This window comes from Pelodiscus sinensis, chromosome 13 (genome assembly GCF_049634645.1).
Source record: "Pelodiscus sinensis isolate JC-2024 chromosome 13, ASM4963464v1, whole genome shotgun sequence".
Lineage (NCBI taxonomy): Eukaryota > Metazoa > Chordata > Testudines > Trionychidae > Pelodiscus > Pelodiscus sinensis.
Genome location: NC_134723.1, coordinates 18,806,254 through 18,820,483, shown reverse-complemented (window position 1 = coordinate 18,820,483; position 14,230 = coordinate 18,806,254). Strand labels below are relative to the sequence as shown.

General features: G+C 42.2%; 1 protein-coding gene across 1 annotated transcript in view; it reads right to left on the bottom strand.

Annotated features, from left to right (window-relative positions):
• The window catches only part of LOC102450753 (fibronectin type-III domain-containing protein 3A-like), a 109,855-nt gene that overhangs the window by 70,195 nt on the left and 25,430 nt on the right, over window positions 1–14,230 (bottom strand). The window contains 2 exon segments of the mRNA XM_075940788.1: window positions 3,388–3,463; window positions 13,243–13,378. Of these exon segments, the coding sequence (XP_075796903.1) occupies window positions 3,388–3,463; window positions 13,243–13,353 (187 nt within the window). The 5' untranslated portion in view covers window positions 13,354–13,378.

The window sequence follows — 14,230 nt, the reverse complement described above, 5'->3', positions numbered from 1 at the left end:
GTCTCTCACCAAAGGCTCTTGTGTAAAATAGGTTATCATGGAATAAGAGGGAAGATCCTTTCATGGACTGAAAACTGGTTAAAAGACAGGAAACAAAGGGTAAGAATAAATGGTAAATTTTCAGAATGGTGAGGTGTAAATAGTGGTGTTCCCCAAGGGCCAGTCCTAGCACCAATCCTAGTCAACTTATTCATAAATGATCTAGAGAAAGGGGTAAGCAATAAGGTGGCAAAGTTTGCGGACGATATTAAACTGTGCAAGACAGTCAAGACCAAAACAGACTGAAGAACTTCAAAAATCTCACCAACCTGAGTGACTGGGCAACAAAATGGCAAATGAAATTTAATGTGGATAAGTGTAAAGTAATGCACACTGGAAAAAATAACCTTAACTATACATACAATATGATGGAGGCTAATTTAGCTACAACTAAGGAGGAAAGATCTTGGAGTTATCGTGGATAGTTCTCTGAAAACGTCCACTCAGCGTGCAAAAAAGCCAATAGGATGCTAGGAAATATTTAAAAAAAAAAGAGAGAGAGAAAGGAAAGACGAAGAATATCTTACTGCCCTTATATAAAACTATAGTACGCTCACATCTTGAATAGTGTGTACAGATGTGGTCTCCTCACCTCAAAAAAGTTATTGTGGCATTAGAAAAGGTTCAGAAAAGAGCAACTAAAATGATTAGGGGTTTGGAACAGGTCCCATATGAGGAGAGGCTAAAGAGACTTTTCAGTTTAGAAAAGAGGAGACTGAGGGGGTATATGATAGAGGTATATAAAATCATGAGTGGTGTGGACAGGATGAATAAAGAAAAGTTATTTACTTGTTCCCATAATAGAAGAACTAGAGGACACCAAATGAAATTAATGGGTAGCAGGTTTAAAACTAATAAGAGAAAGTTCTTCTTCATACAGCGCAGTCAACCTGTGGAACTCCTTGCCAGAGGAGGCTGTGAAGGCTAGGACTATAACAGAGTTTAAAAAAAAAAGAGCTAGATAAATTCATGGAGGTTAGGTCCATAAAAGGATCTTAGCCGGGGGTAAAGAATGATGCCCCTGGCCTCTGTTTGTCAAAGGCTGGAGAAGGATGGCAGGAGACAAATTGCTTGATTATTGTCTTCGGACCACCCCTTCTGGGGCACCTGGTACTGGCCACTGTCGGAAGACAGGATACTGGCCTAGATGGACCTTTGGTTTGACTCAGTATGGCCATTCTTATGTTCTTAATAATATGCTAAGAGAAAGTGAACAGACATTAGACAAACTTTATGGACTTTATCTGACATGCAAAAATAATTATTTCAACTGTGTAATATAATCATATGAATCAAATTTTGAAGCCATACTCAAATCTGCAGGCTTGCCATTTGCTGCTATGGAAGAAGTCCTTCATAAATATGCAGCTATCAGTACCTACTCTAATAGCAACAGGCTACAAATGCCAGTGTTACACTGATTTTTGCCATACAATAGCTATTAAAATAATTAAAGTAAAACCTCAGCAAATTAAAGTATTAAATTCTGACATGATTGACTTGTAATGATCTTGTAATCTAAGGGCTGGTCTACGCTACCGTGGGAGATTGATCCAAGTTACACAATATAAGCTATGTGAATAACATAGCTGAAGTTGACATGCTTAGATCTACTTACTTCAGTGTCTTCACTGCGGGGTTTCCCTTGGAGACACCTTCCCATTGACTCCCCTCTCGCTTCTCATTGAGGTGGAGTACCAGAGTCAATGAGAGCAATTGGCAGTCAATTTATCACATCTACACTAAACATGATAAAAATCAACCCCCACTTGATTAATCAGTCATATCAATCTAGCCCATTGTGAAAAAATGCCCTAATTAAAGGCACTCTGAAGCACTTGGAAGAGGGGAAGTGATCAGGAATAGTCTACATAGATTCATGAAAGGCAAATCATGCCAGGCAAATCTGATTAGCTTCTATGATGAGGTAACTGGCTCTGTGGATATGGGAAAGTCAATGGATGTGATATACCTTGACTTTAGCAAAGCTTTTCATACTGTCTCCCACAATATTCTTGCCAGCAAGTTAAGGGAATATGGATTGGATACACGGACTGTAAGATGGATAGAAAGCTGGCTAGACTGTTGAGTCCAACAGATAGTGATCAATGGCTCGATGTCAGGTTGGTTTCTAGCGGAGAGCCCCAAGGATCGAGCCTAGGACCAGTTTTGTTCAACATCTTTATTAATGACCTGAATGAGGGGATGGATTGCACCTTCAGCAAGTTCGCAGATGACACTAACCTAGGGGGAGAGGTAGATATGCTGGAGGGCAGCGATAGGATCCAGAGTGACCTGGACAGATTAGAGGGTTGATCCAAAAGAAATCTGATGAGGTTCAAAAAGGAGAAGCGTAGAGTCCTGCACTTGGAACAGAAGAATCCCTAGCATGGTTACAGGCTGGGGACCGAATGGCTAAGTAGCAGTTCTGCAGAAAAGGACCTGGGGATTACAGTGGATGAGAAGCTGGATATGAGTCAAGAGTGTGCCCTTGTAGTCAAGAGGCCTAATAGCATATTAGGGTGTATTAGGAGAAGCACTGCTAGCAGATCCAGAGAAGTGATTATTTCCCTTTATTTGGCTCTGGTGAGGTCACATCCGGAGTATTATGTCCAGTTCTGGGCCCCCCACTATAGAAAGGATGTGGATGCATTGGAGAGGGTCCAACAGAGAGTGACCAAAATGATTAGGGGGCTGGAATGCATGACCTATGAGGAGAGATTGATGGATTTGGGTTTGTTTAGTCTGCAGAAGAGAAGAGAGTGAGGGGGGATTTGACAGCAGCCTTCAACCTCCTGAAGGAAGGTTCCAAAGAGGATGGAGAAAGGCTGTTAACAGTAGTGACAGATGGCAGAATGAGGAGCAATGGTCTCAAGTTACAGTGGGAGAGGTCTAGGTTGGATATTAGGAACAACTATTTCACTAGGAGGGTGGTGAAGTACTGGAATGGGTTACCTAGGGAAATGGTGGAATCTCCATCCCTAGAGGTTTTTAAGTCTCAGCTTTGACAAAGCCCTGGCTGGGTTGATCTAGTTGGGATTGGTCCTGCCTTGGGCAGGGGGCAGGACTTGATGACCTCCTGAGGTCTCTTCCAGCTCTGACTGGCACTATATGTTATAAATAACCAGAAAAGTTTAAGATATAGTACATTCAAGATTTAACTTTTAACATTTATCTTCCAATAGATTCCTATTCATGCCTATGGAACAAACTCATTCACCGTATGATTAAAAATATAATTATACTTATGACTACGTAGTGGAAGTCTTATGGAAGTAGTTTTATGAAGAATCAAATATTTTTTCCTGTTTAACACATCTGATTGAACTAACTGGAATTTTCTTTTACCTTGAATACACTGGATGTGTCCATCTTCAGTTCTAATTGTGAAAGTTTCTCCTGGGTTTACCTGCACAAGTATAACCTAAAAAAAACAAACAAAAAAAGCCCTTGTAATTTTAATAAACAACATTAAGTATTTTAGAGATTAGCTTTCCTTTCCAGTGTCATCTTACAAAATTTCTTAAAAGCAAATAGGGCAAGTTTAGAAATACCAATATGGGATGAATTCCCAGTCTCAATAAGTCATACAGTTAGCTTTTATTCTGACATCAAAATTGTTCCAATAATATCTACCAGTCATTTCCCTAGTTATAGCTGAAAGGTTAGCTATACTTGAAACTACTTTGTCAACTCTGTTTAAGCCACTTCCTTCTATTTTTACTAAAATACCACCAACATGTGATTTAAGAACTAGATACTTTATGCAAAGTAAATACATTTTGCTTTATAGTCTTCCTTATGACACCACCTCGTCAATCTCATAATTGAACTGACAAGAACAGGTATCTAGACAGAATATTTATAAAGGACGTTTTATAACAGGAGAAAGTTTTATCCAAGATATCTCTCACTGAAAATAGGTTACGGTTTGACACTGCATTCTCTAAAGACCAAATTTTTTTTTCTTCATGAAATTATTTCTGAACTTGGTAATTAACAGTTTTCAGGTCTTGTCTTTTTCAGAATGAGAAGCCTAATTTCCTGAGACTCTTTCAACCTACTTTAATTATGCTTTATAATCAAATAGATATAATATACTGACTGTTTGTATTTGACTATTTGAAATAGATAATGCCTCTGGTTGTAGTCGATGTCAGGTTTTTTTCCCCTGAAGATAAAACCCTTCTGCATTGTAACATTGAACCTATTTTATAAGCCATTCTTTGTATCAGCGTACAGCAATAAATTAAAACCTGCCTTAAACTTTAAGTCAATTCTTGGTTTGTTTACAATTGTGCATTTGGCTCTATGACTTGTAATAGAAGCCATAGAAGGAACTGCAGCAGAAGGGATGGTGACAGCAAGTAATACAAACACTAGCAACTAGGGATGTAAAATCCCATTTAACTGGTTAAATGTTTAAGTTTAACTAGTTAACCAATTAACTGGGAGTGGGGGAGGGGGAGGAGAAAAGCCATGGGGAACCACTACCCTGCCCTGCTGAGATGACTGGACTCCAGACCCTCCTCCGGCCCACAGGATCATGCCCAGGCAGGCCCCTTCCTATGTCCACCTCCAAACTGCTTGAGTCCAGATGTTCCCTTGCGAACTGTGTTGTATACCTGCAGTCCAGCAGCCACTTTAAAGTGTATCTATGGACTTTCACATTTCCACTGTCTCTAGAAAGATCTTCTCTGTATGTTAACAGATTAGATCTTTGGTTCCACAATGTATCTCTTATAATGCCTACCCTTGAAACTTTTCGTTATTAACAGGAACAGCAAGGAATTTGCTGTGTACTCCCCCAGCTGTCCGGCTTGCACAAATCCGCATGCAAACATGGACAAGGGAAGACATGTTCATGGAGCAAATTGAGTGGTGGAATACGCTACTAGAGAAGAGGACAGAGGTATGGTAGGAGAGGACAGCGTGCAGTCAACTGCAAATGTAGCACCAGGACAATGTGTTTTTGTCCTTGTTGGCTGTGATGGAGCGCATGGCAAAGTGCCTGAGGAGGCTTCCCTCTCAGCCCCTGCAAAACAATTTCCCCTTTTTGCCCAGTTCTGTAGCCTCCATGCCAACGGGCCCTAAGACACCGGGGAGGGGAGGGAGGGAGAGAACAGGAGGCGGCGGCGGCGGCGGCAGCACCTAGGCAACTCAAGGGCAGCCTCACACTCAAGCTCCAGTGCATCATGAAGCAAAAGTCTGTCCTCACATTTCTGATTCGCCCTCTCTTCTTTGGGACCCAAACCATGGACTCCTTTTCTATCTCTGCTATGTACCCTAAATAAAAAAAATGATTTCTGAAAAATAGTCTCTTCATTGCTTGTACTGCAGCGGTAGGGTCGGGGAAAACACGCAAACACACTGAATGCAGGGGCACCTCGTTGAGAGCAACGTGCATGACTCTCAAAACTGACCATTCCTAAATCTTTCAAAGCCCCAAGCTGTGCTATTCTTATTGCCCTGGTGTCTGGCTGCTCAAAATCTCTGGCTAGGTGCTCTGCCTGAGCCCCCCACCCTGCAAGCCCACAGCAGGCTGCCACCAGAAACAGAATCTTGTGTTTGCGGCCGTCTAACCTAGTCAGTAGGCTTCTAAACTTTCCCTTTAATGCCCTAAAGCACATTCAATCCTCATTCTGTACTTCATCAGCCTGTAGATGAACTGCTCCTTACTGCAGTCCAGGTTGACTGTGTACAGGCTTCATGAGCCACAGGAGCAAGGGGTAGGCTCAGTCACTAAGGATCCCTATTGGAATTTCTACCTTTCCAATTCTAATTTTCCAGTCTGGGAAAAACATTCCAGCTTGCAGCTTTCCGAAGAGGCACAAATTCCTAAAGATGTGTGTGTCATGCACCCTTCCCGACCATTCCACTTTAACGTTGGTGAAATGGTCCTTCTGATCCACCAGTGCCTGCAGCACATTTAGTGAACTCCATCACGGCAAATTCCTCCACTCTGGCATCCATGTTTCCCAATCATTACCCCTGTAGCAGAATGGCATTGATTGCTTTGGCTACTTCAATTACAGCAGCCCCACTGTAAGTTTCCCCATTCCAAACTGATTCCCAATCGACCAGTAGCTGTCTGGTGTTGCAACCTTTCATAGGGCGATTGCCACGCACTTCTCCACTGTCAGAGCAGGTTTCATTCAGATACCCCTACACTTCAGAGCAGGGAAAGCCCTTCACAAAGTTCCATGAAAGTGGCCTTGCACATTCAGAAGTTTTGCAGCCACTGTTCATCATCCCTCCTGCAGCACTATGTGGTCCCACCAGTCTGTGCTTATCTGACAGCCCCAGAACCTGTGTTCCTCTGAAATCAGTGGATCAACTGCTGGCTGCATTTCTAATTAGCTCAACTCAATGGCTTGCATCCCAAGATTCATCCTCATCCTCTTCCTAGAGTGCTATGCATATGCTCTAGACATATTCCACAATTAGGTAGAATGGGATTCATGAGGGGGGACCATACTCATGCTTCTATGGCATCTGCGTGTAACTAGGTCCAAAAAAGACACTGATCTCAAGCAAGGGGGGAGTGAGTAAACAAGTGCATTATGGGACACTGACGACATGAACCCAGAACCATCTGCTGCACTGTTTTGGTCCCAGTTAAGATGCAAGAACTGTGGAACAGTGCATCGCTCTCAAAGTTGATAGTGCATCATCAGTAGGGAGAATACTTTGAACTAAGAATGCTAAAGACTAGCTGACTATCTGATAAGCATTTGCTTATCGGATAGTCGAGTCGACTAGTCGCTTCCCCCCTCCGCTGCCTCTATCAGATATAGGCAGCAAAGGGGAGGGAGAGGGAATACTTCAAAGCGACAGCACTGCATGGAGCCTGGGTACAGGCTCTGTGTGGTGCTGCTGCTTTAAAACCCTGTGGCACCATTTCAAAGGGGCAGCACTGCACAGCTGATCCCAGGCTCCATGTGGCACTGCGTTTCAAAGCAGCAGTGCCACGTGCAGCCTGGGGTCAGCTGGGGACTCCCTAGCTGACCCTGGGCACCACATGACATTTCCACGTGACATTTCCCCAGCTGACTCCAGGTCCTGCAGAAATGCCTCTCCGAGCCTGGGATCAGCTGGGGAGTCCCCGGCTGACCCCAGGCTCCATGCGGGCGCTTCCACTTCCACTGGGGACTCTTGTACATTTCAAAGCTGGCACGCTGCTTGCAGCTCGGGTCAGTGGGAAGTCCCACTGACTCAGGGCTCCACGTGGGGGCTTCCATCAACTAGTGAATTCCATCAACTACTCGACTAATACATTAATCCATATTTAGCATGCTTCCTTTGAACTATGTTGAATTCTTGCACAGTGAGGAGACATGGACCTTCAAATTTACAAAAATCAAGCAGTAAAAATAAATAAATAAATAAATAAATAAATTTTAATACATTTGACCTCATCTCAGTGTAAATCTGGCCTCAATTTCATGATACAAAAAATTGTTCTAATTAACAGCCTAATGAACTACACCAGTGGTTCCCAACCTTTAGAGGCTCCCGGGCGCCCGGGCCGCGCGTCCTGGGGCACACCAGGGGCGGGGATGCTCTTGCACCCAGTGCCGACATGTGCCCCAGGACCGGGGCTGCCCGAGTGCCTTGTGCTGTGGGCCAGGGGCCGGCGCCGCCGCCTGGGGCTGGCACTGGCGCCGCGTGCCCGCCTGTGCCCCGGGGCTGGGGCCGCCCGAGCGCCACGCACCAGGCACTGGTGCGTGTCGCGCGCCTGGGGCCGGCGCCTCCAGTGCGCCGTGCGCCGGGCCGGCCCAGGTTGTTGGCGGGCGCACACAAATGCCCCGGCAGGCGCCATGGTGGGGACCACTGAACTACACATAAAATTTTAAGTGCCTGCTTTGTTTGTGGGCAGAAGCCATGCACTTCAAAATGTGGAGGGAGCTCACTGAGTATTACTTGTCCTGTTTCTATTTTTGTTAACCTTTACAATGGAGTGCAAAAGGTAAACAATATCAGAACTATTAAGAAAGTAATAGAAAGTGAAACAGAAAATATAATGCCACCATGTAAATCCTTGGTATGCACACATCGGGAATTCTGTGTCCAGTCCAGATTGCCTCATCTCAGGAAGAATATAGGGGAACTAGCAAAGGGTAAGATAGATCATCAAGGTAATGAAACGGCTTCCATATGAGGAGAGACTAAAAAGAATAGCATTGCTCAGTTCAGGAAAGAGATAAGGGGGAATCTGATAGAGGTCTATAAAATCATGAATCATCTGGGTAAAATGAACAGAAAATTAATATTTTCACACAATGCAGTTACCTTGTGGAATGTTCTGCTCCAGGATGTTGAAGGCCAAAAGTACAACTGGATTTTAAAAAGAACTAGCTAAGTTCCTAGGATAGCTCCATCCATGGCTATTAGGCAAAATGGTCAGACACAAAACTCCAAACCTCTGACCTCCAGAAGATCAGTTCTACTGCCTTGTTCTGTACATTCTCCCAGAATCTCTGGTACAATCCACTATTAAACACAATAAGGGCTTGATAGAGCATTGGTCTGATGCCATGCTGTATTTACGTTATGCAATACAGACAAACCTCGCTACACTAAAAAAATTGAAGTGACTTTACCTTGTTTATTGGGAGTTTTTATATGAATATTTAATCTTTGCCTTCTTTAAAGAATAAAAGGAAAGTAATGAGACTTCAGGGATTATTTACTGTTGATGTTATTCCACATTTAAAAACGGATTTAACTAATTTTTACTTTGAACAATAAGCTTTCAATTTGCCTTACAATAAATAGCATCGCATGTAATTAACATTATATTCTGGATACCTTGCCAATTCATCCAGTGAAATTTTGCCTGTGGTTCAACCTACATCTCTAACTACATTTTTAATGGGTTGTAGAGCCAAATGTAACCACAAGAAAATAATGAAATAGATTTACAATGGCTGCAACCAGAGGGATACTAAGCATTGTCTTATATAAAATAGTTCAAATCCTCAACATCTGCTATGAAACACAGTAGGAAGGCGGAAAAACCCCAGCAGAACGCATTATAGTGCTTTCCCAGCTGTGCACTTCTCACACAGTGTAGCAACTCACCTTGAACCGCTCATTTATTAAAAGGCACGTGTGGATTTACTGACTCTTGCTATGCTAGGTAAGTAAGCTTGTTAGAATTTAATTTTTTTTTTTAAAGAATCTTGGATAATATCAATGCGCATTTTAAAACGGAAATTTATACATTTTCACAGTGCACACAAAGCATTTTTTCTATTGTATTGATATACATTTTCACACAGTTGCAGGCAACTGTGGGGGAGCACGCAATAGAAGGGACAGAAAATAATTATTTAAAAGATTCAAACAAGATAAAGCTTTAAAACAGGGTCTGACCAGGGCTCGACAGACTATAGAATCTACTCGCCCGTGGCAAGTAGATTTCAGCTGCACGCCCCATTTACTGGTGGCTCTTGTGCATGCGCAGTGCAGGGCTGGCGAGCGGCTTTCGCCGCTGCTTGTCAAGCTCTGGATATGACTATTTGTTTTCATGGTTTGCATCACAAATCAATACCCTTAAATCAAACTTCACAAGTAGATTTTACTTTGTCTAACTATAAATTTAGATATCCATGGAATGCAAATATTTTTCATTATTTGTGTATGAAAAAATTGATATTTATCAACACTTGCTATTAAAACCTAATCTCTCTCAAACCTAAATAGAAGGTAAGCAGATGCTGTTGCAGGTTATCTTGGGGTACTTGGATGCCTGTCCCATGATGTGACCTACTTCACTGGTTGAGTATCTGTTTTGGGACAGTAGTTTTGGGTGTATTATGGTGTATATCCCAGACTCTCTCCTTAGAGCATACTCGGTGGTCTCGATTACCTAGCTATAGATATCAGATTTCTTGATGTGTTTGGTGCGGTGAATGGCTTTAATAAGGCAGGTGTGATGATCTGTGGGTTTCTTACAGACAGTTGTCTGTAGAGTTCTGCAGAAGTTGATTGTGGTCCAGGAAGTTGTTGCTAATGTGGGAGAGTTCCAGAGAGTTTAATGGAGAGGAGTTGGTTGCGGAAGTTGTAGTGGAAATTTATAAGCAAGCTGAAGTTGTTTTCATCCTCTGGACAGACATCAATGTATCTCAGCTATATCACTGGTTTCATGACCCATTACAGAAAATAATTTGGAGTTGTGATGTTAAATACCGGTTAACTGAATAATCAATTAACCTCATGAAATCTTATTGATTACTTGACAATTCAACACTCCCTGGGGAGTAGGACCGGCAGTGACCTGCCACTCCACACTGTTGCCTTATGTCAGAGGCAGCAGCGTGGGGTGCCGGGCGGGAGCTGTTCCATGAGGGGAGCCAGTTTAAAACCAGCTCCCCCTCGTGCACCGGCTGCCCGCCTGGCTCCTAATACACTTTAAATGCAGACCAGCAGTGGGAGTGGGTCCTGGACCTACCGCAAGCTAAGACTGAGCTTGGCTGCTGCCCAGCCTACCTTGGGGGAGGGGAAGGGGGGGGGAAGGGGAAGAGCAGGAAAATGCATGCAGTCTATAGCACTAACCTATAAGCTTTAGCTTATCAGTTAATCAACTATACTATTACATCCCTAATCTAGAGATTTAATTATTAATCCAAACAAGCATTATTTTGATTAACTGAGCACACAAGTAAGACAGTTTATGATTAAAGCAATGATCAATTTAAAAATAATTCTAGAGCAAAGAAATTTTAATTAAATGAAATCTAATGAATATACCTGTCACTTTAAAGGTATCTAGAGATTGACAATCCTGCTAGTCATAGGTTGGTCAGTCAGGCAAGCTGAGGTCGGATCCGACTCTCAGGCTCTGCTTGGCTCCATGCGTTGCTCCCCCCTTCTCCCCAGCTGGAGAAAGGCCAGAGCAGCAAAGCACTGTCTGGAGGCTTTTCTCCTACAACTCCAATTGGCTGTAATGGCAGCCAACAGGAGCAGCAAGAGACTCTTCTCTGAACACTCTGCAGTTACCAATATCTTTAAAATAATGAGATATTTGGAACCTACTATATCATTTCTCAGTGTGGTCACACTAGTGTACCAGACTATAATCACCAGGTCATAACAATCCTTTATATTTAGTATAACACAGTAACCTTTAGAATGCCATATCCAATTGCAAACTCACTTTGGCTCCGTCTAGACTGGCCCCTTCTCCAGAAGAGGCATGCAAAGCAGGCAAGTCAGAATAGGGAAATCTGCGGGGGATTTAAATATCCCCCGCGGAATTTAAATAAACATGGCCGCCGCTTTTTTCCCGGCTTGGGGAAAAGCCGGAAAAGAACGTGCAGACTGCTGCGATCCTCCGGAATAAAGCCCTTTTCCGGAGGATCTCTTATTCCTACTCCCCAAGCCGGAAAAAAAGCAGCGGCCATGTTTATTTAAATCCTGCGGGGGATATTTAAATCCCCCACGGATTTCCCTATTCTGACTTGCCTGCTTTGCATGCCTCTTCCAGAGAAGGGGCCAGTCTAGACGTAGCCTTCTAGTTTAGTGCTCTCCAGATGTACTATAGCTTACACTTTACCAAGCTGACTATATTTTTTTTGCCTAATATTCTAATCTCACTAAGCACTCATGTAAAATCCATACTTCATTGACATTCTGATCCCCTTCCAAATCAGCATCCACAATTTTCATTAGTGTGCTATGAACTCATTTTGTAGATTAATGAAGATATTGAATATCATCAACCTAACCAGTGCTTGCTATATCCTGCTACACCTCTCTCCAATATAATTCTTTGTTTATGGTACTACAATCAGTTTCTAATCCACAGTGCTATTTATATCCAAGACAACTTGTTATAATCAAAGATTGTGAATTATCAAATGCTTTATTAAATGAAAATATACATGTTCTTTGATCTATTGATTCTGTAATCCTATAACAATCAAGTTTATCTAATGAAAAATATTAGACAATTTTAATGGTTCTAGATCCGTGGTCACCAATCAGTAGATCACAATCTACCAGTAGATCTCAGGGGCTCTAAGAGTAGCTCTTGAGCCCTCTCTGAACTGCACGCCTGCGCAGTACATTTACATTAGATTTCCTCATCTGAGGAGCTGTTACTCACCGAGCAACAACACAGGTGAGTAACTGCGAGGAATGGTGGGAGCTGGGAGGTCGGGAGGGCTGAAACACCCCAGCAAGCTGACTTTGGCTTTCAGCTCAAAGAGGCTGCCCCATGCTCCAGCTGATCAGTGGCTTCTCCTCTGTGCCTGCCCTTGGTGCACCCTGGCTGAGCGCCATGGCCAGCTGGCCAGGCAGCCACTTCTCTTCCCTCTAGCCTGGCTGCCCTGTGCTCAGCCCAGGGAGGCTGCGTCTAGCTCCAGCTGTGCTGGAGCAAACATCCCAGGCTGAGTGCAGGATCACAGATACCCATCTGATGGACTGTATACGACTAGCAATCTCAGACTACAACCCAGACTTCAAGACACTGGCAGATACTGTTCAGTCACAGGTGTCACACAGATTTTGTTATTGGAAGAAAAAAATATATAATTATCAATACTTGATTTTAGATTTACAAAATAGCAGAGAACAAAATGTATAATTGTAAATGCTTCATTTGACATTTAAATAGCATGAATTAAAAACAGACCATTTATTTCATAACTATAAACGTGATTAATTTTATATATTGCATAATTTAAAAATAAACTGTTTAACAGAGTGTATAAGGGCTGGAGATAGCAAGTGATGGACAGGAGAATAGAGAGGGCAGGGCTTCAAGGAAGGGGCGGGGCGGTAGATCTTCACCTGTTCTGAGACTTAAAAAGTGATCTTAGGTGTAAAAAGGTTGGAGACCACTGTTCTAGATACTTAGTGGTTTTTTTCCATTCTTCATATTTGCCTCATGATTTTACTGAAGATAGAAGTTACACTGAAGATAGCAACAAAACCCCCACATTCTTCTGATTTTGAGAACTGTACTACACTTACTTTACTCCCATTTCCTGTTAATTCCTCAATTTTCAAGGACTTTTCAAACAAGTAGCATCAGCAGTACAAGCACAGTTCCTCTAGCTGCTCTATAAAGCGCATAGCCCAATTAAAGTAGTGTTAAAATATGCAGCACTTCAATTAGGTTGTTAGGCAATTAATGCTATAGTAAGAAAAGCCTGAACTGATTGTTAAGTATTCAAGTTTTACAATTGTACTTGCCTGTTGTATGCTGTCCCCACTAACCATATGAGGTAGAAGTGGCACTTCATTCATTATAGGTGTGGCTTCTAGTGGAGGTGGCTGGTCGGCCATCATCACTAAAATGACCATTCATTGACAATGTCACATCAACTATCTGCTGAAATTAAAACATAAGAATCAAGATTAGAGAGCTATATTTATTTCAATAACCATTCTTACTAGACTTTTATGGAAGTTTGACCTGCTGGACCACAGATGTTTCCAGATCAGAGAGGTTCTACTTGTACTTAACGTTAGCATGGTGTAAATGCTTTAAGTGTAGAGTGACTAATGTAGTTTTTGTCACCAAGAGCACCTCTCAGCAGAGGTGGGAGAAATCTTTGGTGCAGATAAGGTCAAAGAGGAATACAGCATCTAACTGAAAACGCTGCCACACTTAGAAGTAGTTTTCCTGATAAATGACAGAGTCACAGTTTTAATTCAAAGCTATTATGTCTTACAGCACAGTATTATGAAATATCAAATACAATGAATACAAATAAATAACTTGACAAACATCTCCTAGCTTTGTTTTTAGCAGGAATTTTAAGAGAACAAAAGGTGCAAGGGCAGAAATTCACAGAATCGTAGAAGATTAGGGTTAAAGAGACCTCAGGAGGTCATCTAGTCCAATCTCTGCTCAAAGGAGGACCAGAATTGTCCAATAAAATATGTTTATTTGAATCATGCCTACTTTAGTAAGTTACCTGCATCCTAAATAAAATAATCATTCACTCAGTAATATTGTTGATGTGGTTCAAACAAAACTTTCACATCTGATCACATAATTTTCAACTTAAAATAACTGTATTGAAATGTTGCCATTAGTAACACTTAGGCTATGTCTACACTACAGAACTTCTGAAAGAGGAAGTTTTTTTGAAATTTGGCCCCATGTAGATGGGCCAAATTTCGGAAAAACGTTTTTCGAAAAAAAAGCGGAAAGATATGCAAATTGTGGGTCAGA